Source organism: Epinephelus lanceolatus, chromosome 17 (assembly GCF_041903045.1).
Source record: "Epinephelus lanceolatus isolate andai-2023 chromosome 17, ASM4190304v1, whole genome shotgun sequence".
NCBI classification, from domain to species: domain Eukaryota; kingdom Metazoa; phylum Chordata; class Actinopteri; order Perciformes; family Serranidae; genus Epinephelus; species Epinephelus lanceolatus.
In genome coordinates this window covers 23269203-23295551 of record NC_135750.1, presented here as the reverse complement: position 1 = coordinate 23295551, position 26349 = coordinate 23269203, and the positions used below count along the sequence as shown (strand labels likewise).

At 41.4% G+C, this 26349-nt stretch overlaps 3 protein-coding genes across 10 annotated transcripts in view; 1 reads left to right on the top strand and 2 right to left on the bottom strand.

Annotated features, from left to right (window-relative positions):
* The window catches only part of LOC117248434 (vinculin-like), a 33101-nt gene extending 31573 nt beyond the window's left edge, over positions 1-1528 (bottom strand). For all 4 annotated transcript variants that reach the window (XM_033613513.2, XM_033613516.2, XM_078176202.1 and 1 more), the window contains exon 1: positions 1162-1528. In XM_033613513.2, the coding sequence (XP_033469404.1) occupies positions 1162-1329 (168 nt within the window). In that variant the 5' untranslated portion in view covers positions 1330-1528. The remainder of the gene's footprint in view (positions 1-1161) is intronic.
* A 4260-nt stretch (positions 1529-5788) lies between these two features.
* Positions 5789-14897, bottom strand: plaua (plasminogen activator, urokinase a). Its single transcript, XM_033613928.2, has 12 exons — positions 14710-14897; positions 9451-9639; positions 8710-8814; positions 8539-8593; positions 8078-8216; positions 7914-7996; positions 7781-7828; positions 7503-7683; positions 7225-7370; positions 6990-7130; positions 6755-6903; positions 5789-6298 (listed from the first exon to the last, which is right to left on the bottom strand). Exons 3-12 carry the CDS (start codon positions 8764-8766, stop codon positions 6104-6106), a joined length of 1194 nt encoding a protein of 397 aa, XP_033469819.1. The 5' UTR covers positions 8767-8814; positions 9451-9639; positions 14710-14897; the 3' UTR covers positions 5789-6103.
* A 1338-nt stretch (positions 14898-16235) lies between these two features.
* Positions 16236-26220, top strand: LOC117247863 (inhibitor of nuclear factor kappa-B kinase subunit alpha-like). Of its 5 annotated transcripts, none has more exons than XM_078160588.1 (22): positions 16236-16513; positions 17166-17289; positions 17924-18018; positions 18130-18247; positions 18335-18404; positions 18492-18580; positions 18692-18781; positions 18885-19009; positions 19263-19370; positions 19464-19599; positions 19702-19902; positions 20580-20682; positions 20989-21112; positions 21188-21339; positions 21433-21494; positions 21581-21690; positions 23154-23203; positions 23506-23614; positions 23734-23881; positions 23986-24035; positions 25464-25563; positions 25851-26220. In XM_078160588.1, the coding sequence occupies exons 2-22, from the start codon at positions 17185-17187 to the stop codon at positions 25908-25910; spliced, it is 2205 nt and encodes a 734-aa protein (XP_078016714.1). In that variant the 5' UTR covers positions 16236-16513; positions 17166-17184; the 3' UTR covers positions 25911-26220. The 5 variants fall into 5 exon arrangements, with proteins under 5 accessions (XP_078016714.1, XP_078016715.1, XP_078016713.1 ...); XM_078160589.1 differs by having other exon boundaries at positions 17163-17289; XM_078160587.1 differs by having other exon boundaries at positions 17145-17289.
* Positions 26221-26349: the final 129 nt, after the last annotated feature.

The following is a 26349-nucleotide window of genomic DNA, read 5'->3' as shown; positions in this document are numbered from 1 at the left end:
CCAAGGTCAGAGGAGCAGCACTAAGGTGATGTTGTCAGCAAAAGCCTCAACATACTATAAAAACTTAGATAAAGTTGAGAGCAAAATACAACTGCCAAGGTGACCAACAAAGACGTAGACAAAGCCTGCTTAAATCTTGACCAAGAGTTGCCACAATAACCTGTATCAAAAGTTTGTGCGGCACTGAGCGTGGCCCCCCACACTGTGTGATACAAATTCTTGTCATACACAACAATTAAAGTGTAAACAAGTGAATGTTTCCTCCTGTCTGCTGCTGATTTCTCCTGAGAGAGTGAAGCCCGGTCACCCCTGCATCAATAACAGCGACCCTGGATCAGCATTAATAGTGTGGCCCATATTGATTTTTCCACTCAGTGCATACAGAGGGCACATCATCATCTGACTGGAGCTTGCCTTTTCCTGTGCAAAATGAGCATTTGGGTAAAACAGAGTGGAGTCAGATGAGTTCTAGAAAGAGAGATAAGGGAGGAAAGTGTTGGAGTAATGAAGGGAGGAGGTGGGAGTCTAATAAATGACCACAGGGTGTATATATTCTCCATGGAGGTTATTACTATGACTGGGCTTGAATTCATTGTTCTATAAACTGCAAATGCTGCAACTGAGTTTAATGAAGCCTCTGGCTCAAGTGACATTTCCTTCTTTACTGATCACACACTGTGTGTTTGTGTGCGCGTGTGTGTCTGAGGGAAACAGCATCCTGTTAATTCAATCAGCACTCGTTTCTTCCGCCCCACAAACTTCAGCGGCCATCTGATTACCCACCGGGGCAAAGTTTGACATGTTGTGTTGCTGTGCACAGACGCGCACAGGAAGAAAAAAACTACTGCAGGAGCTCGTGAAACACGCATGAGCGTCAGCTGGGTGTGTGGCAGTTTTTATATCATTTTAATGGCGAGCAAAGATCAAGATGGGATTGCAATAAATCTATTAGGAAGCCATATAGAAGAAGAAATGACTGCTCAATGTGCAGAGCTGGACAGTTTGATGACCTACTATTGTAATCATTTATGATTGATTAAATAAAAGCTGACCAGTCACTGCACCAGTCTGACTCCACAAATGTCGATGTGAAAGTTTGGATGATAAATGCCACTGGATGCACACACTGAATTGACGCCCTGGTTCAAACTCAGGACTCACCCGCACAAGGTTGCTGACTGCCGCCTGCACCGCGGCCACCGGTACCGTCAGATCTGGGATGGCTTTACCGTCCACCTCCCCCTCCTCGTGCATGATGACCAGGTGGGAGATCTGCTGGGCCACCGGCTCCAGGATACTCTCGATGGTCTTGGTGTGAAACACCGGCATCGTGAACGACTTTCACCGCAGCCCCGACAGAAGAAAAGGCAGCTGGTCGCTCCAGCACTGAAGATCCCCCCCTCTGTCTCCTCTCCTCTCCTCTCCTCTCCTCACCGACACCGACAGGAGGACAAACCCCGAGTTGTCAGTCCAGCTCCTGAGACGAAACCCTCATGCGTCTCCACTCCCGGTGTGCACCGTCTCCTCTGGTGTGCACCTCGGTGAAGGCTGCGCTCAGACGGTCGGTGTCCTCCGGTGGGAGCGACCCAAATCGTGACAGAAGGAATCACCGCCCTCCGCCCAATCACAGCCAAGGAATACAGCTGCCAAGCGGGTTGGTGTTGGTGCGCACTGACGCTTTCCCTGCATGCACACGCACGCATAAATACACACACACAATTCAAGTGAAAGCGCTTCCCAAATTACGTCATGCATGCCAGTGGCCCCAAAAAGGAAAGTGTTGGGGTAACTTAATGGGACTGTGATTCCACGATATGCCATGCGAGGTGTGTGCAGATGAGAGGGCGAACATCTACAACAGGGGGAGGTTGTAAACATAAATAAATGAGCTGCTGTGTGCAGCCTGGTAAAGGTCAGCTCCACATCCATGAGGACACTGAAGATGAGACCAGGAGCTGCACCACATGATGAATACACTGGTGCTGTATTTATATGAAGCAAGTTCAAACCTTCATCTGACATCTGATCTATGTTCATTAAAAGGTGGGTCAGGAGTTCATGTCTCAGGGCCTAAATGTCCAGGTCTAAATAAAGACAGGATTCAACTTGCTCCCAGCTGCAGCTAAGAGAAGGAGTCTGTCCAGCAGGAGGAGGCTCACAGATCCTGCACCGTGACACCCACACAACTTCTTGACACAGAGGATCCTGAATGAGCAGCTGCCCCACTGGTTTAACACCCACCTGACAGGTTGCACTTGAAATTTTGTTTGCATTAACGTGGAAAAATCTGATTTAACTTTAACTTATGGGTGTGTGATTGCTGGTAGGGTTGTTCCTGTTTCTCAGATCTGAATCTGAGTTGGGGAAACTGGAGACCCCAGCAGCAAGAACAGTGGTATTTATACCCCTGAGACCCGGTGTCGACCAAGAGAGCCAAGTGTGTGTGTGTGTGTGTGTGTGTGTGTGTGTGTGTGTGTGTGTGTGTGTGTGAGAGAGGAAGACAAGTGGCTGCTATCCCAACCAGGGAGACTGGACACTCTAGTCCATCTGGTTAGAACAGACCCTGTTACTCCTCTCCTCTCCTCTCCTCTCCTCTCCTCTCCTCTCCTCTCCTCTCCTCTCTTCTCCTCTCCTCGTCCTTAGGAATTGTCCTTAAAGAGGTGTAAGCTTCGTACTTGCTGCATCTCAAACCCATATATGGATGGAGGCAGAGTAGAGGAGCAGTAAAGTAAACTGCTCTGTGTGAGTAATCGAGGGGGAATAGGATGAACTGTGATTGGCTCCAGTAGCACTGCTGCGAACTATCTGTGTATGTGGACTTGTCCAAACAGACTTTGATAGAAAGCATTGCCGCAGGTTGCTTGGAGAGGTTTTGAAGTATGCGTTCAATAATGACGTGATGACCTGCTAGACTGTGGTTGTTCAGTGCAACAAAATGCTCTTAAATGATTACACCACTTTTTTTATTTCTTTCATCTCTGTGTTGCTGTTTTATCTGTGTTTGCATTGATTGATTGTTTGTAATGATTGGAGCAGTGGTACTCAGCATTCCTGTGACATGTTTCTTTTTCTTTTGGGAGTGGGGTGTGGGCGTTGGAGGTACGGGGTACTAGACTGAGAGATGTGAGTCAGCGGACGACTGGAGATGTAAACACTCGCTGCTCCACACTGAGACTTTCCTGGGGATCATAAGATGTCTGACAAGAGGTGACGCTCGTTCTTCTCCACAGAACCATGTTTAGAAGAACCACTTTGATTTGCACCATGCTGCATATGGATATAAACAATAGTTTCTTAATGAGTCCATGAAGACGAAAAGTGTAGAATGGGGCTTTGCCTTTATTAGAACTGATTCTGGATAGAAACTATGTGCAGCCAGTGTTTGTACACCAAAAGTCAGTGTTTGATTTTGGTAATTGATTATATTCTGACAATACAGTAAAACAGCAATGATTCTGCGTCCTGATAGCTTGCTGGGAAGTGTGTGTGCCATTGGGGTTGTATCCTTATCACAGTGGCCTGGATCTGAGTCTGGCTCAGGGCCCTTTGCTTCAGGTCTCTCCACTTTCATATCTAGCACACTATCACAATAAAGCATTAATAAACAGCAATGATTGTGACAATATGAACTGCTCTTTGGATTTTTAGTGCCGCTAGCAGCATGGCACTAGGGAAAGCAATGTAAGGTTGGTCCATCACTTTGGTCCAAATATTATAACTATTAAGGATTACCATGAAGTTTTGCACAGACAGTCATGGTCCCCAGGGGATGAAACCTATGACCTAAGTGATCGCCTGACTTTTCTCCTCTTGCCACCATGAGGTTGACATTTGTGGTTTTGAGAGAAACATTTCAACATCTGTTAGATCAATTGCCATAAAGTTGGGTACAGTTACTTTTAGTAATTTTTTGTTTGGAATTCATTTTTAATTTCTCTTTTTGGGATAGTAGGACCTGATAAGTAGGCCTATACAAAACTAAGCATTGTCTTTGAACAGGAAGTAGTTTGGGGGAAAAAAAGATGTCCTCATATGGGGACAATGGGTTTATTTTTAACAGTCACAGGTGTGTAATAAATTATAACAGTTTATTCAATGCCTGGACATTGATGCACAAAAACAAAATCACAAACTGTTTAATGTGTTGTAACTTTTATGGGTTAGAGGTCACTGTTCAAGTCTAAAACTGTTCAAAAGTGTTCATTTCAATGCCTGAACATGATTGTGCAAAACAAAATTGCAGATAATGCAATATATTTAAAATAATTGTTCATTTTGTAACTCTGTATCTAAGTTTCCCTGCTCTGTACTCCATGAAATGCTGGATAATACAGTAATAAAGTCCTAGTGTCCTCAAACAAGTATTTCCTAATTAACAGCATTTAAGCTTGACACTCTTGCCGAAATTGGCCAACTTTGTATGCCATATGAAACTACACTTAATATTTAGCACAGACAATTAAGTTTCAACCACAGAATTTGATCAGGTTTTGTACTTTGTCCACTTTTGTGTCGAGATCAGCTGCAGACTGAACATAAAGTGTCCATAAATGAGGACAGCAGGTCTAAGTTAAGCAGAATGAAGGTGCAGGAAACCCAAAAAATGAGGTCCTCATATGGCCTCAGTGCCCTCAGCTGTAGGCCCACTTTTTACCTTGTGCTAACTAGCAAAATATGGTGAATACAGTAAACCTTATACCTGCTAAACATCAGCATGTTTCTGATCATTCACCACGTTAAACCTTATTTTCTATTCATCTCTCTTCTTTTGTCTTTTTTCACCCTGTTCTTGACCCAATCATCTGCTTTATTTTTATCGTTTGCTGAAGGTTTTTATGCTGAAATACTTTTTGTTAAAACCACACTGATCTGTAATCCTGTGCATATCAATTAAAAAAAACTTTTTAAAAAAGGCATCTCTGCTGCACTGATGAACACTGCTGTTCAATTCTGACCTGAAGTCTCCCTCGACATAAATTTGTTTGTAGGGGAGCTTCACTGGAAACTTTAAACAATGGTGAGAATTATTTGCAGCGTCCATAAAATGCAAATGTTGAGTGGAAGTCAAGTCAGGCTAGGAAAAAACTAGATTGCTTTCTTCTGTGTCATCAACAGCTTGACTCATCAGTCGTCCAAGCTCAACAATGTCTTTTTTGTTCCAGCTACAGTATATAAAGATAAATCTGCCGTAGTCTGTTGGATAGAATTGATTTCATTTATTTAACTTTATGCTTTTTAACAATCATAAAATAGTGCTAACAATTTTTTTTTTTATATTAGAACACATGTCTTATATTTAGTATGTTTAATTTGGCGGATAAAGTCTTGCTTCACTAATTTGCATCACCAAACTGCTGCACTCACTGTCTCTACAAAGTGTAACAAGTGGATTAAACCTGCAGCTGTTGTCAGTACTGACTCACATTGGATGTCATTGATGTTTACATTAAAATACTTGTGATATTCAGTATGTTTGAGAGTAGCAGGCTGCATGTAACTGTTTACCGCACAGTGCCCTCCAGTGTTTGACTTAAGGAAATTTTCACTGAAGGACAGACTGTACTGAATTGAACTCACATAAACTGAGTACCACACCCTGTTGTTTTAGATTACAAAATGTCTGCAGTTCTTGTATCTAAAATGTATTTCACTTGTTAGACACACATATACGTCCTGTAAGAGATGCTCAGGGACCACAATGAGCCAGCAGGAGCCATTTTTACTTGTGTTGAATGCAGAAGGGAAACAGAAACATTTATGGCTTGGAAATTGATGAACACAATGACAATGTAGTACAAATATTTTATTAAAAAAATACTCAACAGCAGGGCCAGCCTTCTACAACAGGAAATGGTTCTTAAATTAAATTAGATAAATAAACTTCTTTTCTAATAGCTTGTTTAAAAATCCACACTCTTAGTATGAAAAGCTCATGCACAAATAATACAAAAGTATCACACACTATATACAGCAAAACATATTTAAAAAAAATACTTAGAACTGTTTCTGTAAATCTTCACTGTGCAAAAGTATCTTAACTGTATATTAACAGCGACACACATCAGCTACAAATTTTCCTTTAAGATGACATTTTGCCACAGCTTCACTTTGTGGGATACATGAACCCTTGGGTGATTTTGGAGAGTCCTGTTTTTGCTGCGATCCACTTGTTGTAGTTGGTGACTTTTGTGTAAACCCCTGGTTTGTTCTTTGCGGCGCAGCCCTCACCCCAGCTCACCACGCCGAACAGGAACATTCGACCTGATGCCTCACACACCAACGGACCACCAGAGTCACCCTGTGAGAGGAGGAGGCAACAGTCAGTCAGCGCTCACAGCATGAATAAAAATCTGGTTATGTAGTATATTATTAAAAAGGCTCATATGGATACTGACTATCAGAAAAGGTCAGCCATCTCTTTATTTTGATGTATCATAAAGTAAAATTAATTTGTGAGACATTTCTGTCTTAACATTTAATATCCTCTGCAGATAATTCAGCTCCTGGAAGAAAACCTCCTTAACAATGAACACTTTCCCCTATATCTTACACACTGTTCCTTTTATTCTGCTAAAGCTTGAAATATGTGGCAAATTTGGATGTAAGATTACAATTTCCTCTAAGTTCTGTTCTTTTGGGGCTGCTGTGAGACATGTGAAGTGGCAAGACGTTAAAATAAGTGAGGCCCCCAAACCAACTCCTGCTTAGGGCACCAAAAAAGTCTGTTCACTCATATGCTGTGTTCTTTGCTCACCTTGCAGGCATCAGTGCTCCAGTCAGGGCTCCCAGCACAGAACATGTTCTTGGTAATTTGATCTCCATAGTACGTTTTACTTTTACAGTCAGTCTGGGAGAGCAGATTCACCTCAGCTTCTTTCAGGTACTGTGAGTAATACCACGCCGCTGCAGACAACACAGTTATAAAGAATCAGTGAAATGACTCAGAGATCAGTCATGAATCTGAAGGTCAGAGGTTCTGCAGCACTCACTGAATCTCTCCCTCCCAAATCCTGCGATGCTGCACTGAAACCCTGCAGGAAGTTCAGTGTGAAATGGAGGAAGACACACCGTCCGAGCAGACGCTGACCTCACCGCACATCCTCCATTTCTGCTTCTGATCTTCACCAGTGCTGAAATGCAAAGACAAACACATCTGAGTCCTGCAGACAGACTCTTCATCTTTCTCACTCATACACATGATACACACAGAACAGCATTGCACACCTATGTCGTTGTTTAAGTTGGACTCATTGAATCTTTGGTGGATGATCACTTTTTCCACAGTGAACGTCTGCTCCCTGTCCTCATTCGTCTCATTGATGGCATTCTTCCCCAGGTATACAGACAGACGCTGGAAGTTAGTCCCCTCACTGAGCAAAAACAAAGCGTAAGTGTGTAAACATACACATACCCACATGAGTCACATTACCATTATAGTATGACAATTGTAGTGGAGTAAAATGATAGTGCGTTGTGTTTTCCTTGTGTGTGTTTTGTCTCACCCTTCAGGGAAGCAGTGTGCGGCTGTGAGAACCCAGCACGGCGAGATGAGAGAGCCGCCACAGAGGAAACCGCGGCGTTGATGAAAGAGAGCAGCCACCCAAGGGTTTGACTCTATAGGTGTGAAAGACCCACCCACAATCTTATACATCCTCCGCTCAGACCGCTCACCACAGGTCAGCTCTGCAGGGACACACAGGACAGGCGTAAGTCAGTGATAATGACAAGAATTCACAAGATGATACTGAGCAAAATGTGCATTTAAACAACAAAGCTATACCTGTGTCCACAGCTGGAGCAGGTTTGGGATTCACTGTTGGTGTAGAACCTGTACGGGAGCAGAGATCATTAGAAAGATCCAAATCAAACATATAACACTTTGATGATTTTTAAATTTTCCAGTCAAACCTTACATCTGGGAATGTTGCAGAATTCTCTCACAATCCTCCCTGCTCTTCGGACACGGCACCATGGCATCAAGCTCTGGTCAGGATTCCTAGCATTCAAGTGATATAACATTAAACACACGATACCACAACTTAACATATAAATCCCATATTGGTGACTTAAAGTATACCTGCAGTAATTATGGTCACCAAGTCCCTTTGAAGCTCCTGAAGGATTTGTAAACCTGCTCCAGATGAGACATCTGCCACCGCGTGCCGACTCGGACACAAGTCCCCTGTAACTGCTCCCATCTCCAGACCTACACATCTCTGAGGATCACATTGCAAAGAGAGATGAGAACATTTCGTGTCTCTCACAAGATGCAACAAATGCAGAATATTAAAGGAGCGGTGTGAAGGATTCAGTGGCATCTGGTGGTGTGGTTGCACATTGCTACCCCTCTGCTCTGACCCTCCTTTTCCAAGCCAGTAGAGAAACCTACTGTGGCATTTAGGTAGCATAAAAACTTTAATGGCCCTCTTTAGAGCCAGTTTGGTTTTAGCTACTGTAGAAACATAGCAGTGCGACTTGGCGAGCTCAGTAGAAGGGGACCTGCTGCCTATCTAGATGAAAGGCTTATTGTTGTCTTACCTATGTTAGTGGCTCTTGGTGACCAGTTCTTTTTGAACCGTCTCTGTGAAAAAGCCTGAAAGAAGCACAGACAAACTCAGTTGAGACATTATGAACCCTCCGCAAAAACCCCTCAGACCCCCCTCGGCATGACTATTAAAGCTGAAGTTACTTCCTGTAATTACTGCTTACCACATCAACGCTGCACGCTGCTACAATGGCGAGGATGACTAACAGGTTCATCTTCATTTCTGGTTTCGCTTCTCCTTATTTGGGATATTTTTGTCTGGTAGTGGACTGAAAAAAGAAACAAAATTACAGAAATGGAACAAACTTGAAGACTGTATTTAAAGCTCCTGTGCCCTTTTATGAAGTTTATCTTGGAGCACGTGACCGGACAGAAACAAGTGCAACTACTGAATGGACATGTGCTTATAATTGTCTGGGTTTCACAGAGTGTTATGTGTCCGGTGATTGCATGCGTACATTCATTACAGAGGGAAAACCGTTGGGAAAGTTTTAATGAAAGATAGAGCACGCTCACTGTGTGCGCTCTGTACTTTAAACACAGTCTCTATCTGTACAGTCAGTGTAATATCAGTTTAAGTTAGTCAATTGTTTTCACATTCATTTGCAATGCTTACAGTTCAAACACTGAATTTCTAGATATTTCTAAGACACAGTATCAACTTGATAGTAACAAAAGAAAATGTTTGTATGGATAAAACCTTTCTTTTGATTGTCAGACACTTTCACGTTTTGCCTCGTGTGTTGTATTGTGTCCTCTTTCCAGGTCCAGTATCACAACTCCAATTTAAGAGTTGAGGTATATAAATAAATCTGAATTTACTTTAACTGATTTCATTCATACAATAAAGTAAAACAATGTCTTATATTTTGGCTGCATGTCACAGTTTAAGAAGCTTTGTTTACCTTTCTGTCCAAACTTGTAATCCTGATGAAACTCTTTGTTATGTCTTCCAGCTTAGATGACTGTTATCTCCTTTCTGTTCCCTCTGATATGCACCTGTGTTCTGGTAGGACTAGCATTCACGCTGTTACCGGCTCTGGTGTTGCAGTGCTGATCCTCCCTGCGTTACCTCCTATTTAAAAACACACAGGCTACAAGTGGGAGGAGTTAGGGAGGAGATGAAAACATCACTGGGGCTCAATTGCTGATCAGCAAATTCTTGACCAAAGATTCTGTCACATCCTGTGACACACACACACACACACACACACACACACACACAAACACGTAACGCCCCCTCCTTCCCCTCAAACCACAACGGTACTGTTCAAAATTATACATCCAAAATTGGTCATGTGTACAATGTCAACTGCTGCAGCTATGAATGCGGAAGAGCACAAACGTAGAATGACAGGTTTGAGATCCATCAGTGTTATTAATTAACTAAATTTTGTTAATTTCTTTTTACCCTAAACAGAAGTTTGGTTTGCAGACACTACAACACATGCATGTAAGACATAAACAGAGGTGATCCTAGATTACTGGCGGCCCCAGGCAAAGACGCCCACCAAGGCCCTGCCCACTAAGGGGGGCAGCGATGATGTACTGTAGAGCACCTTCATCAGGGGCCACTTGTCCCAAATTTTTCGCCCCTGGACAAAAATACTGTGTCATAGGCACAACATGATGTCTTAATATACAACTGTGGTCTCTTTTAAAATCTAAGCACACTCAAGTGGTCTTCGTCTCAATCTATAATAATAACTTCATATGATAATAACTTCATTTGTACGGCACTTTTTAAAACAGAGATTACAAAGTGCTTTGAGGATACTAACAACAACAGAAAGCCAAACGATAAGGGCAAAAAAAAGGAAGAAAAGGAAAAGGAAAGTTGAAACAAGAAGACAAAAGATGCAGAAATGCAAAATATCAAAACAAATAGATGCAAATAAAAGCAATACAAGTTATACCAAAAAAGGAAAATAAAGAGATGACATTACATAAAAGCAAGTCTAAAAAAAAAACGATAAAAACTGGTGTTTAATTCCCAGTTCTCCCATGTTCACTCTCCCCTGAAGAAGCTGTGAAAAAACAGTACAAATACAAACATTTTCCCGCACTATAGAGCAATTACAGGGGTATTCAGTATTGATGCAATGCTCTATTGAATTGATTGAACTGGTATGGCTGCATCATCATAGTAAAGAAAACTTTCTTGATGTCATTTGTGTCAATCCCAGATAATCCAGACTGAATTAGATCAACGGGATGAGATATTTCCTCTTTAACATTAGTGGTGGAAGTACTGCAAGTAGTTGCATTTTTAATCATCACAATGGAGCTCAGGGAATTATCATCATTCATCATCCATTTAGTAGTTATGAATTACGTAATTTTGTTTTGTCTGGATTGTCATGGTCTAGTTTCCGGTCTAGTTTAAAGTTTATACAAAATACAACCAGATTAAGTATAACTGTTCTATTTTTGGAGTAATATTTCTAATTCATCTTACATTACTGACCCCTGCCAAAGGTCTACCTTAATTTGATTTAATTTAATTTAATTTAATTTATCTTATTTTATTTTATTTTGTGATCTTTTTTATTTGTTTTTTTCTCCTCTAATTTTATGTATTCATATTATGTGTGATTCTTCCTTGTGTTATCTGATGATTTACCCATACAGTACTTACTCAAGCTTTACTTAGTTGTTGTTTTTAATGTTATTGTTTAATGCTGTCACATATGCAGCACCCTGTGACATTGTTAAATAAATGCTTTATAGTTATTCTTAAACATATATCAAGACACTCATCATTTATGTGTTGTAACATGTATAAAACATTAATAAATGAAAACTAAGGCAACTGAAGGTGTTGATTTTAAGCTATACTGTAAAAGATGAAGTGATCTCACTTCTTCAATAAGTAAACCATGCCGTGCATCTATTCTGATGTGGACATCCTCTTGAATCATCCGCCAGTGACTACAACTGCAACATTCATCAAAACTCCCTAACAGTGCATGATACTGTGTTTTTTTTTTCTTTTACCAGAATAGTGACTTTAATCAACTTCTTGATTTTAATGTGGTTCAGATGACAGAGCAGCTGTTTTTCAATAAAACATTCTTTGCACATCTTATTCTAATACTGTAACACAAATTCCCCTGAAAGAATAGGCATTGTTATAGATTTTGCATGGGGATTTTTAAACTAAAATCTCCCTCCCACTATAAATGTTTCATCATTAAGCACTCTGACGCCTGTGTTACTCATATTTCCTCTTCTTTGATGGTAACAATAGCCAGAAATGACACCTTTACACAGGCGTTTCTGGACCGGAAGCTGTTAAGGGATGGTATAAACGCGTACAACATGCCTGAAGTCAGGAAGCATTCTAGATAGCAAACATTAATGAATTCATTTGTTGACTCCATGTCGCTTTCTCTGATAAACAATTCACACAGGTGTTTAACCAAAAGAAGAAGTAAGTAATGCAGAAATTACCCAACCCAGGGAAACCCAGGATATTTGTGGCTAGCCAGTTGCAACCTGGAGTGTTTGATTTTGACTCAAGTCGTCTGTCGAGTCTAGACACCAGTCACCCTCCACACACTCCCTCCCCTAAAGGCTCAAAACTCACCTATTTGAGTTGCACTACACCGCTCAGTTACAACATTACAAACACTGACAGGTGAAGTAAATTAAGTTGATCATCTCAATATGATGCAAAGTTCTGCTGGGAAATCTTGTGTTCTGGCAATCATATGGATGCCATGCACCGCCTAGCCAAACATCACTGAAGATCAAGTACCCAATGGCACGCCTCAATGACAGGACAATGTGCCATGCCACACTGTAAAAACTGCTCAGGAATGGCCCGAGGAACCTCAGCTCAAGGCATCAACTTGGCCTCCAAATTCCCCGGAGCACAGTGTGATTGAGCATCCGGGGGACTTGATGTTACCCCAACTCACAACCCACAGGACTCCATATAAGGATCTGCTGCCAACGCCCTGATGCCACACAACACAGAGCACCCCCAGAGGACCTGTGTCCATGCCACAGGTCAGAGCCGGTTCCAATCGAAGGAGGACCCTCTGTGGACTGGCACATGCCATGGATGCTTGATGAGGTTGGGATCTGGGAAATTTAGTGGCCAGGTTAACACCTCACGCTCTTTGTCATGGGCCATTCCTGAGCAGTTTTTTTTCGGTGTGGTATCACACATTGTCCTGTTTGGGGGGCCACTGCCATTGGGGAATGTTCTTGCCATGAGGGGCTGTATTCGGTCTGTCACGGTGTTTGGTCCGGTGGTGTGTGTCAAATGGCATCCACATGACAGCCTGTTGTCAGTGGCTTTAATGTTGAGGCTGATTGGTGTAGAGGTGTAGATGATACTGTGTCAGGTTCCTTACAGGCCTCAGGCATGAGCTACCTGTGAACCAATATAACCAATATATGAACAATATAAAACAGGATACATCTGTTTATACTACTCACAGTAGTTTTTGATATGACAAGCCTAATAGAAATACAGTTTAAAACCACTGAAGTACAATTACCACTGTTCTATTCATCTATAACATGAGAGTCACAGCCTGCACAGTAACGTGCAGGACATGCTTCTATATATTTTTTTCTAAACAGTGGGCTTTTGAATGAAACACAGTGACATCAGTGCGGACAAAAAGAGGAAGGAGAGAATGAGAAAGAGCAGTCTGCAGAAACAGTGTGATTCACATATTACTTTTTTAGCCTGATAAGACCAGATATTTAAATACACTTCATAGAATTGGCCACAAAAAGTGCCTCATTTTCTGATTATTAGAACTTGGAAAAAAAACATGAGCAAAACAAGTCTCCAACTCAAACCCTACCAGTCGGGACAAAGACCTGGTAAAACAGGCACTAATGATTTTCAGGCTCCATTCTCACGTACATGACGCTGACACTCTAGTGATAGGAATTTTTAGATCACATGAGCTTTCAGCTTCTCTATTTAATCATAAGACACCTGTCTGCTTCCCCTTTTCAGTGTAGTCTACTGAGAAAAAGAAGAATTCCTTTAAATAAAACTGAAAATTGTGAGGCCAAACGGTTTCGAGAAGCAACTATTAGGGCTGGTGTGCATGCGTAGATGTCAACTGTTTAATTTCCATTCAGTTTCAATATGAATTCACCTGGACTTCATCCAGACAAACAGAACTAACTTTTTATTTGTGGAAAAAAGCAAGGTGATATCAGATGCAATAGATAGATAATAGAATCAATGTGGTTGAACATTTGCTAAGCAAAGAACCAATTTTGTTAATAAGTCTTTAACTTGATCACTGTCCTCACAAACCCTATTTTACAGAGGGGAGCAAACGCAATAAAAGCATAGATCAGTTGCAGATTGTTAGCAACGGTTACTCACAACAGCACTGGGCCTTATTGCATCAGCCCTTCATCACCGCTTTGACCATGTTGTCACATTTCCTGACTGATTACGCATTTCTCACGGTCTGCTGTGAGCTCACCTTTTGTTTAATAGGTTGAGAAATTAGGATTTCTCCCTGATAAGTAAACCACTGGGACCAGTGGTGTGGTAGTTGATAAGGTGTGGGTACTACTGTGAAGATGGACATGTTACCAGGGAGGAAGTGGGTATACTCTCCTTTATATTGCAATGGCCTTTTGGCTGATAGGTGGGTATCTGTAACTAGCCACAAATTGAGGTGGGTATACTCTGTATACCTGCGTATACCCTCCACTACACCATCGCCTGGAACCTTAAACCACTTGACACAGAATCTAAAAAAATGAAAGATTTTTTTTTTTTTAATATTAATGAGCTCATCAGAATTTTTTAAATGCTTGGGAGAAAGTACCTTTTCAAAATTATTTCTGTTTAATAATTGTAAGACTGGGACCAACACTCAAGGATCTTAAATTTATTGAATGTTATAAGTATTTTGGAATCTGACTGGAGAACAGACTCACTTTGAAGAACCATGCAAAACACCTGATGAGCAAACAGAAGATCAAATGTGGATTTTTTTAAGACAAACATGTCCTATTTTTCTCTGGTAGACCATTTTAACCTACAATTATGTTTGCACTTGATTATGTTATATTGTTTATTGTGTATCTATGCCTCGCCCTCCACCTTATAGCATCTTGGCTGTGATCACAGTGCGTTACACTTAAGCACAAGTGATAAAGTCTTGACTCACCATTGCATCATACATGAAAAGGTGGGATGTTCTTCTATAGCCAACAGAGGGAGGTTGCATTGTACATTATTTATCTGTGAGACAGTACTGGAATAAAAAACTGCCTCATTACCTACCTAAAAAAAATAGCTAAAAAAAAAAGCCTTCTCACCCCTTGAAGGTGCAAAATGGTTTTGCCTGCACCGCACTAGAAGTTGTCTCTAAGGGTGCTTTCACCCCTGCCCTGTTTGGTTTTGTTCAGTCAATCTTAACTCTGTTTGCCCCCTAAGTGTAGTTCGTTTGGGCAGGTGTGAACACAGCAATCACACCCAGGTGCGCTGCAAAATAACCAGACCGAGACCTTCTTGAAGAGGCAGTCTCAGTCTGGTTACAAATTAACTCTGGTGCAGTTCGTTTGTGGGGAGACATGTTCCAACCTCGATCCGAACCAACTGCAGTCACCTTACACATTGTTTGGGTTAAACATGAGCATGTTACAGTCCTGGAGGATTATTAATGTGCACCTCCTCCTGTACTGCCTTAATATGCACATTCAGCACATCCAATGCATCAAAACATTGTTTTCTAGTTGGAGCCACGCCTCGTTTTCAAACTGTATGGTTTGACTAAAATGAACAATGACAGCAATATAGTCCACGATGACCAGCGCTAAAATCAACCTGCGTAGTTGTCCCTCCATTGTGACATTAGGAAGTGTCGCATTTATCTTGCAAGTGTACTCTTCTTCAACGTTTTGTTTACTTCCTGGATTTTAATGCATGAAAATTCTCACCAATCGAGAGCAGCTTTATCTGATCCGCTTGTAAATGCTTCCGTGAAAACACAAACCGACTCTAGGCAAGTATGTTACAAAATTAGTCCCTGATTTGGACCAAATCAAGACAACTGAACTGAAAGTACCCTAAACTGGGGGCTGAGGCACCAGTGTACACTGCCATGCCTTTCACTAAGAAAGGGAAATTTGGGTTCCATAAAGACAAAAGGATGAATGAAAGGAAAGGTAAAGACAGCAAACTGACTTAAAAAAGTCAAATGGTGTGTGAGAGAGACATGGATCAACAGAGAAAGGGTGTGGAGCCCACAGAGGCCCCATGCAGAGGGCCCATAATTTGATGCTACGCCTCTGCATAGGTCTTTCTGAAAAATGAGGTCTTGATCTTAATGTGAGTTAACGCAGGACAGGAACTGTAGTGTACTGTAATGACTTTCGGATCATGAGTGAAGCTGTGCAAATGGCACCATCTAGTGAACAAATGAAGCCCCTGTCAAAGTTGTGCAAATATTCATTCTTAGCTGATGGTGGCTACTGGTGGGCAGCCAGCAGCTAAAAACACACACAAAAGAGGAGAAAAACAATGAGTAGGCTTATCTGACTTACTGTCGATATAAAATCCAGTGGTTTACACTTTGTCAGCTTGTTTGGGTGTGGGTGTGATGGGAAATCCCCGGCAGAGGGAGTAGTCCTGCAGAAAGCCTCATGTGTGCTGTCCGCTGCGCTTACACCAGACGCGCATGCGCAGAAGCAACGTCTGCCTGTCAGTCTACACTTTCACTTTACGCAGGAAGATATCGAGCCGCTTTCCGCCCAAAACTTCAACAAAAACACAACAGAAACTTCAACATTAAAGCCGCGTTTGATAGACTGTAAAGGGTGAAGGTAAAATTTCGCCGGCTCAGCCTTCGTGCTCATTCACAGAATAAGAAAACCAACCGTAAACAACACGGTTAGCTAACTCCGGAGCAACAATGTTCTGACATCTAAAGTAAGCTAACAGTCATCTGTCGGCTCTGACCTCCTGGACAGGTGAGTACATCATGTTTGTGGAGTGAGTTGCTTTGAGTAGACTTTTTGTTCAACATAGTCAGCCTGTCTTTGGCTTATTTGACTTGAACTGAACTTAACAATTCAGTAATAACAATCCAATAACAACAGCAGGCTCTTAACTCAGGGTTTACTGGGACAGCTAATGCTACTGTTTGAGCAAGGTGCAACATAAAGAGCAATAACTGTCACTAAAGATTAAATTAAACTGGTCCCCCATGGGAAAATGAGGTCAGTGTACAACTAAAAATCTGTGTGAGCTACACTGGAGTCACAGAAAAAACAAAGTACAATAATACTAAAAGCAGCTAGAAAAAAATAGAATATATTAAAAATGGCTTCAATATGTGGCTGATATTTAGCATGATAAGTAAAGTTTGAAGTGGTTTACTAACATTTATGATAATTTCTAATTAAGAAAAAATATAGTACATATTAATAAGTAAGTAGTAACAAACTGTTTCCTCTGCAGATGTAGAGGCAGATGTGTAAATGCATTAATAAAATGTTATAAGAACAGAAGCCCTGATGGAGATCTACAGTATAGTCCATAATGTTTCTTGACAGTTACAGATTTTGTATTTTGCCTCTTTTTACCTAAGGTCCCCAAAAGACTCCCTCTGTTGCCCAGCAGATCCAGGTGACCTGACACTATGGAGCGGGCAGCACTCAAACAGAGCCAGCTGTGTGGCTCTTGGGAAATGAAGGAAAGACTCGGGATGGGAGGCTTTGGACACGTCTACCTGTATCAGCACCTTGTAAGTTCTGCCATCTACCTGTATGCTAATGTAGCATACCAGACACACAGGTTCCATCGAATCACAGCCACACCTGGGAGTTTGTCATGGTTGCTCTGTTGCTGTGATGGTGCCTGATGCCTCCTACTACAGCTGTCATTATTAGTCATGCTTCTACCATTATTACACACATATGTTTATTATTGTCACATACATATACTAACATATATTTAAATCTACTTACAACATATGCTACCAGAATTACTGTTATTATTATTATAATACTATTACTAAAAGTAATGTTATTACAACTATTGTCATTACTGCGTGCCCTGCATCTCTCTCTGTCTCTCTTTATATATCTTTTTTTCATATGGATTACTGTACATTTATTATGTTGATCTGTTCTGTACACACGACATGTATTGTACGTCTGTCCGTCCTGGAAAAAGGATCCCTCCTCAGTTGCTCTCCCTGAGGTTTCTACCATTTTTTCCCCATTAAAGGGTTGTTTTTTGGGTGTGAGGGTCCAGGGACAGAGGGATTTTGTATGCTGTAAAGCCCTTTGAGGCAAATTGTGATTTGTGATATTGGGCTTTTTTAAATAAAATTGAAAATTGAATTGAATTTTAATTCCTGTTTGTGTTTGGAGCAGGAGTCTGGGGAGAAGATTGCAGTGAAACTTTGCCGCCTGGAGCTGAACTCCAAGAACAAAGACCGCTGGGGCAGAGAGATTCAGATCATGAAGAAGTGAGTGTAAATCACCCACTTGTGTTCACAAAGAAGCTCATTAACAAACTTTACCATACATGTGTTTCTTGTCAAACCATTACAGCATATTTGTCTCTCTTCCTGTTATAGGCTGAATCATGTGAACGTTGTTCAGGCCAGAGAGGTTCCAGAAGAGTTAAGCTCCATTGCTTTAAATGACTTGCCTCTGTTGGCGATGGAGTACTGCTCAAGAGGAGACCTACGCAAGGTACAAAGTGGGTATTTTGTAAAGACCCCAAACACTTTGTTGTCTTATCAAACAGTGCACTGTTAACCTTTATACATCCTTATTTAGGTGTTGAATAAACCAGAAAATTGTTGTGGGCTGAAGGAGAGTGAAGTCCTCTCACTGCTCAGTGACATTGGTAAGGTTTTCCTCACTTTAACACTGTTATCACATGTGGATGCATAAATGTGCATGGATTATAAAAATATTTTTTTTACATACACAGGTTCTGGTATCCAATATCTCCATGAGAATAAGATCATTCACAGAGATCTAAAGCCAGAGAACATAGTTCTGCAGGACGTGGGTGGGAAGGTGAACTTTTTTCTTTCGTACATGCATGCAGCCTGTGACATCTTCAGTTTCATATATAATATGCTTTCCTGTGCCTTTCACTCATTATTATGAAACTATGTTTTCCTCCAGCTTGTCCATAAAATCATAGATCTGGGTTATGCAAAAGACCTAGATCAGGGCAGTCTCTGTACATCCTTTGTTGGAACTCTCCAGTATCTGGTAAGTGTTGCATCAGTAATGCATTCCTCTGCAAGCAATGTTGTTTTATTTAATAGATGACAACAATCATCCCCGTTTTATAAATCCATCTGTATGTGTCCAGGCTCCAGAGCTGTTTGAGAGCAAACCCTACACTGTAACTGTGGACTACTGGAGCTTTGGGACAGTCATCTTTGAATGTACATGTGGCTTTCGCCCTTTTTTACACCACATGCAGCCCGTACAGTGGTGAGTCAACATCGCAGCAATGCAACTTGTCTGTATTGGGAAGAACCTTGGCATGCACATGACCTTGAAACACACATTTGGGGAAGTAAGCGCTCCATGAATTCCCTATGTATCAAATTTATATTGTAAAACATGCACATGCAGTCTTATTATCCACAATAACTTGATGAATGTCTACACAGTATCAATGCAGTGGGTCTAGTTGTAAATTTGGCTTGATTTTTGGTTCTTTCTGGGTTGCTTGTTTTTGTAGGACAAGTAAAGTCAAGAACAAAGGTCCCAAAGACATCATGGCAGTAGAGGACATGAATGGAGAAGTCAGATTCTCCACACATCTCCCATATCCAAACAATCTCAGCAGGTAGGAACAAAAAGATATTTTTTTAAACTGACCAGTCAAGCATCCCTTGTTCTAACTTGCATCTAATCTGTGTGTGTATGTGTGTGCTCATAGGCCGCTGCTGGAACCAGTCGAGTCTCTTCTGCAGATGCTGTTACTCTGGGACGCTGGGGCGCGTGGTGGAGGGCTGGATCCTGACACAAACAAGCCCTGCTGCTATACAGCTCTGCAGAACATTCTCAACATGAAGGTTAACTATATTAACCTTGCCTGTATTTCACTTAAACCAGATTTTATTGAGTGCATTTATGGTTTTATATTTCCCACCTGAGGCAGGCTTTTCCTTCCTCAGGTGATTCATGTATTGGACATGACATCAGCCCAGCTGCACTCTTTGGTTTTGGGTGCTGAGGAGAGCTTACACTCCCTGCAGCTTCGTCTGGAGACTCACACTCAGACACACATCTCCCCGCTGAGTCAAGAGCTGCTGCTGGAGACGGGAATCTCCCTCGACCCACGCAGACCGCCCGCACACTGTCTACCAGATGGATTGGTATGTGACACACATACATAAAAAAAAAAAAAATCAAATGCCAAACAGACCCAGCCACAAGTACATATGCAGCAGACGACCTACTGCTGTGTTTTGCCCTCATATTTCAACAGTGCAGTTAACATTTAGTTTCCAGTGGGTCTTTTGTAGGGGGGTCATGACTGCGATTCTAAATCAACCAGTAATTACCAGTAGCCTTCAGCTGCACTTTGCCAGAAATCGTGGCCACTGCCAGGGTCAGAGATGACGGAAAAACAACAGAACTGGAAAATCCTCCTGCTTCCCTGAAGTTACCAGTGTGGCAAACTTTTTGCCTTCCCTTTGAGTCAAAACAAACACGTCATGGACAGAAAAACAAGTTTGTAGGCTTGTGAGGTGAATGTAAACCAAGGATCTACAAGTAAAGTGAAGTGCCCTTCTGCCATCTAGTGGACCTTTGTCTTTGTGTTTAACAGTTTGTTCTCAAGTGACAAGTGAAATAAGTTATTGTTATATGTTAAATAAAGTATTGAAGTGTGACTGTATGGCTTCAGTGTGGTAATGCTACATTCTCTCCAACAAAATATGGCGGTTATATTACACTTGATACCATGTAGCCTAACTAAGGTTTTTTGTTTCCAACCTTTCTGGCTCCTCTGGAAGAAAATGTTCCAGTTATATTTATTCTCTGCTTTCAGCGAGGCTGGGACACTTCCATAGTCTTCCTGTTCGACAAGAGCCTGACCAAGTACTCTGGCCCACTGACTGCCAGACCTCTGCCAGACAGTGTCAACTTTATAGGTGAGATATATAACTGTATACTGAGTTGTAAAATGATGTCCTAAAAATTACTCTTCAATCTCTGTGTCTGCTGCTGCTCTCTGGAAGGTGTCCTTTGGCGTTGGACGAAGTTGAAAGAATGAAGTGTTAGAAAAGAAAAATGTTATTAATTGGATAAAGTGAATAAAAGTAATCGACATCATGAATGATTTATAGCTCCTTCTCAGTTCACAGTTTACATGTTTTAACCCCCAAAATACTTTGAAAGTTGTACCAAGTCTTTGCACTGGTCGTCCAAGTTAATGTGGTAATCGTGTGTTGTCTCAGTGAGGGAGACGAAGACACAGCTGCCACTGTCTGCACTGAGGAAGGTGTGGGGAGAAGCAGTCAGCTACATCTGCGGACTGAAAGAGGACTACATTCGCCTGTACCAGGGACAGAGGGCCGCCATGTAGGTGCACAAACACACACATACACATACACCCACACACTGAACCATCCTGACCTTGTGTTTGTGTATGTGTAGGCTGAGCCTGCTGCGCTACAACACCAACTTAACGCGGTACAAGAACCTGCTGTTCTCCCAGTCGCAGCAGCTCCAAGCCAAGCTGGCTTTTTTTAAGACCAGCATCCAGCATGACCTTGAGCAGTACACCAAGCAGAGACACATCGGTATCTGTGAGTGGATGTTAATCTCCTGCGCTCATACATAATTTAAAGTCATTTACTCAAGCCTTTAGTGAACTGTCTGCTGTTGTGTGTTTTTTGAAGCTTCAGAAAAGATGTTGAAGACCTGGCAGGAAAATGAAGAGAAGGCTGATGACTTTACAAAGGTGGAACAGCTTGTACTCACCTGCAGTTTTAAACTTACTCATAGTTATTTAAAGACACTACATGCTAATGGTGTTTTCTGCCATAGGTTGCAGATGTAGGTTATCTGGATGAAGAGATAGTGGCTCTACATTCTGAGATCGTGGAATTGCAGAGGAGTCCATTTGCAAGGAGACAAGGGGATGTAATGGAACAGCTGTCAGTATCTATATTACTTCTACACTAAGAAAGGATCGCATCTTTCAAGTCTGTCTTAAAACAATAGTAAGGTGCCCTTGTTCAAAACACAAAGACTTTGGAACAGCTTGTAATTTCAGGAGATATTTACTCGATTTGATCAGGTCAGATTGCTAAACCCTCATTTAACTTCAGATGAACTTCAGAATGTATTTTATAATGGAAGAAGGACTGTGTTTTGTCCTCCAAAGCTTCCACTGGATGCCTGTTAAGAAGGGCTCTTATAATGGCCAGTATAAACAGAAGGAATGATTATAGCAAGCAAAAACTGGTAGATGCTAGATTGTAGACACCGGATGACAACACAAGCATACAGCGCAGATGTCAATACTTGGGCTTCAACACAATTCAACAGACAGTTATTTTTAACCCTGCTACAATGCAACATTGTAGTGAATAAATATGATGCCAGACTTAGTAGTTATCTACTTTATAATTCATTATACGTGAAGGTATAACTCACCTTATAAGTAATAAGATGTAACCCTTCATAGCCAGTGAACTAGCTACCTAAGCTGGTCACATGCTAATTTAAAGTCTGCATAAATTAAAATAATAGGTTTCTTTCTAAACAGATTGTACAATTTAGAAAGTAGTTGCTGAAAACGTTAAAAGACTGAACTATACGGTGTGGAGTCAGACCGTTAAACTGATCGAGGATTTTTTGACAGGCCTGAAATCACGGCTCAAAGATGCACTGGAGTCATCCTTAACATAACCCCTTCCCTACTACATAAAAACTAATGTCAGAGCACGTAGCATCAGTGTCGTTAGGTTCATTTCCTGTGTGTGAGTGGCGAGTTTGCTACGTTTAACACGCTCTCTTAGCTCTTTCAGTGTAATAAATACATGGATATAGAACTCTGTTCAATGCAAAGTCATATAAACACAATCAAAACAGCTGTTACCAATATACCTTTCAGTCTTTCGGTCGAGTCAGTTACCCTGCCTGCTTGCAGTCACTGCTTACTGCTGTGGGTGTTAGCTGCTGTTAGCTGCTGAATGAGAATCTGCAGCTGCGCAGCGGCTCAGTGCCTTCAGCAGACATGTCCCCAGCTTTTCAGAACTCAGATTATAGCTTATTTTTTCATGATTTTGAAACCTTACTTTACAAACCTGCCAATTTTAATCATTGAAATTTGACTGGGTGGTTAGTAACATTTTTCTGTGGTGTGACAAACTCAGAACACATTTATTTTTGCTTTAAGCTAACTTTTAAGTGTTGATGCCTGCGCAGTATGGCTGTTTTGTTTGCTGACATGTTTGGTGACTGCATTCTAGCATTTACCCCAAAAACTCTTTCAATGTAAACATGGGCATCTGGCTATTGTGTGTTTTAAGACAGACTTGAGAAAATGTGAACCTATCATTCAAAAATAACTGTGCTATACAAAACTTAACTCACTCTCTTTGCTTTTTTTCAGTGAAGCAAAGGCTATTGAACTCTACAAGCAACTGAAAGCTAAATGCAAAAGTTAGTACAAATCTTTACACATTTTAAAAAGTAGACATGGGTTATCGGGGCTCCTGCTTTACAGTGGCATCTGATATTGCTTGTTGCTATGGATACAAATCAGTTATATAACAAATAGATAAATTGGCCGACAAAATGTGCAGAAGGATTCACTGAACAAATGTGTCGCAGGGGTCACTGTTGTTTAATTAATTCCTCAGCATGGGTGTTAATGGTAATATCAGAATGGTATGTCATATCCGTTTACACGACTGTGTCAGATGATAGTACACAGATGATCAGAGGAGGATGTGTTTGTACAGGTCCTGACCCTCCACATGGCTACAGCGACAGCCAAGACATGGTGAAGATGATACTCCAAACAGTTCAGAACCAGGACAGAGTGCTGAAAGACTTGTACACTCACCTGAGGTACTTTAGGTGCACACACATAACCATGCAAAGTTCAGCACAATTGAGGTATCATATTACAGTGCCCTGTGTGTCTTCTGTGGTTTTCCCCATCTTTCGCTTTCTTTTTTCCTCCGTAGTACAATTCTGGTGTGTAAGCGACGCATCGTTGATTTGTTTCCTAAGTTGGAGAGAGCGGTAGAGAACATAAAAACAGCAGAGGCAGCAGTGATGCAGATGCAAATGAAGAGACAGAAAGAGTTCTGGTACCTCCTAAGGATTGCCTGTGTGAGTTTACAACAGACGGCTCAACAGAAAGTATTCTCAGTGATTATTAAATGTATAAAGTCAAATCGTACTGTAGCTAATACAGTGTGTGGTTGCGTGTGTAGGCCCAGAGCAACTCTCCATCACAGTCACTTGTGCAACGACCCACTGACAGGTAAGATCTGTACAAGTCACGAGTTTTCACATTACAATTCTATCCCTAAAAAACACTGTTAAAGAGAGTGGCCACTCTAAACATCATGTGTCTGTTTCCTCTTACTTTATCTGCATTTTATAAGATTAGTTTAAATCTACACCATGCATAAGAACCTGAATGAAACCAGCTGGTGGAGTTTGTACAAACCCCAAAGCTGCCACTAGAGGTCACCCTATACCCCTCAGAGCCTAGTAGCTTGTAGAAGAAACAGGACTCATAATCTCCTCAATTCCTATGTACAACAATAATACAATAATATGGAGCCCCAGAGTCCTGAAATAATCCAGGGTGTCTGCAGGTCCTCAAAAAGTCTGACTGTCTTATATTCAATTTTAATAAATACTTGGCCTTAAAGTCATTAAATAGTCTTAAATATGAATTTGTGAGGTCTTAATTGACACAAACATTTGATCCACTTTTATTTATCTATCTTTTAATATATTTTTTTTGTCAAAATGAGTCAAGCTCTCCTGTGTCAAATCCACATTTCTGATGTTAGAAATCTTTAAACCTCCCACTGAAACTAATACTTGCACTTAGCTGTTGGCAAAATGTAAATTAACCTAACTTACTCTCATAACTATATTCCTACATATGATGTACCTTCAGCAGTGATGCAGGCGCTTAACCGGTCCGTTGTGGTGAAGAGGGAAATTAGCCAGAAAGCGAAGCTCTCAATTTACCGGTCAATCTACGTTCCAACCCTCACCTATGGTCACGAGCTCTGGGTAGTGACCGAAAGAATGAGATCACGAGTACAAGCGGACGAAATGAGTTTCCTCCGCAGGGTGGCTGGGCTCAGCCTTAGGGATAGGGTGAGGAGCTCAGACATCCGGGAGGGACTCGGAGTAGAGCCGCTGCTCCTCCACATCGAGAGGAGCCAGTTGAGGTGGTTCGGGCATCTGGTAAGGATGCCTTCCGGACGCCTCCCTTGGGAGGTGTTTCGGGCATGTCCAACCGGGAGGAGACCTCGGGGCCGCCCCAGAACACGCTGGAGGGACTACATCACCCGGCTGGCCTGGGAACGCCTCGGGGTTCCCGCGGAAGAGCTGACAGAAGTGGCAGGGGAGAGGACTGTCTGGGCTTCTTTGCTGAGGCTGCTGCCCCCGCGACCCGGACCTGGATAAGTGGAGGACGACGACGACGACGACGACGATGATGTACCTCTGCACGGGACCCTGTATATACTACTCTGTAGTTTCCTGCAATGCTTCCTGTAGACCCCCTGTAATCTTTATATATATATATATATATATATATATATATATATATACATATATATATACATATTTTATTCTGCAAAACCCTGGCAGTCATTGGGTCAGAGGTGGTACGCCCTAGAAAGCACCCTCATATTTTTAATTTAGAGTCTTTTGTCTGTTTCAGTGAAACTGTTCACCAGTTACTGGATGAGAATGAGCGTTATCTGAGTCAACTAACTTCCCTGCTGCAAGACGCCACCCAGGAGATGGAGCAAAGTGTTATGGTATGTATACAGGAGTAAAGGAGTGTGTTCATGCATGAAAAAGATCCCTAAAGCAACTCACTGATGATTGCTGACTGACTTAAATGATGGAAATATTATCAGTCACCACATACTGTTTTTATGTCCACTCTTCTTCCTGCTTAAAACTATACATTCAGTCTTTACTAGTTCATACTGTTTCACCTAATCAATGTCAAGTTGTAAGATGGGAGAATGGCATGATAGTTGATGGTAGATTGAGATTGCTATGTTAAGTAGTATAATATTAATATGCTGACTCTCTCTAGGATCAGGACTGGAGCTGGACTCAGTACGGAGCAGTGAAAGCCCAAGCTCAGAAGCTGTAGAGACTGACCAAAGACTCTGTTATGAGTCAAAGACAATTTACTGTAAACAAGTGCCTTATCAGAGTTACACTATCTGAAAGCTTTGTGATTCCATACCGTGTCTTTAACATACATGTAATGCTGTAAGACAACATGTGAAACAGCACGATATGGTAAGCTATTCATGTTTTAACTTAAATGTATATTATTGACTTCTAGCTGTAACCAAGACCTATTTATATTTCTGATAGTATTGATTAGAGTAAAACATTGCTGCTGAGAAACTATGCATGGTGGAATGTGAATAAATTTTATAAATGTGTGGCACATATACCATGTTTTGTCTTTTCTTTGCAAGTGTTACTGTCGAAGGAATTAAGTTTGTGGTTATTTACATTCACACAGTGGACCAGACAACTGCCTGCACACACACAGGAAATTGCTTGTTTATAAGACCCTG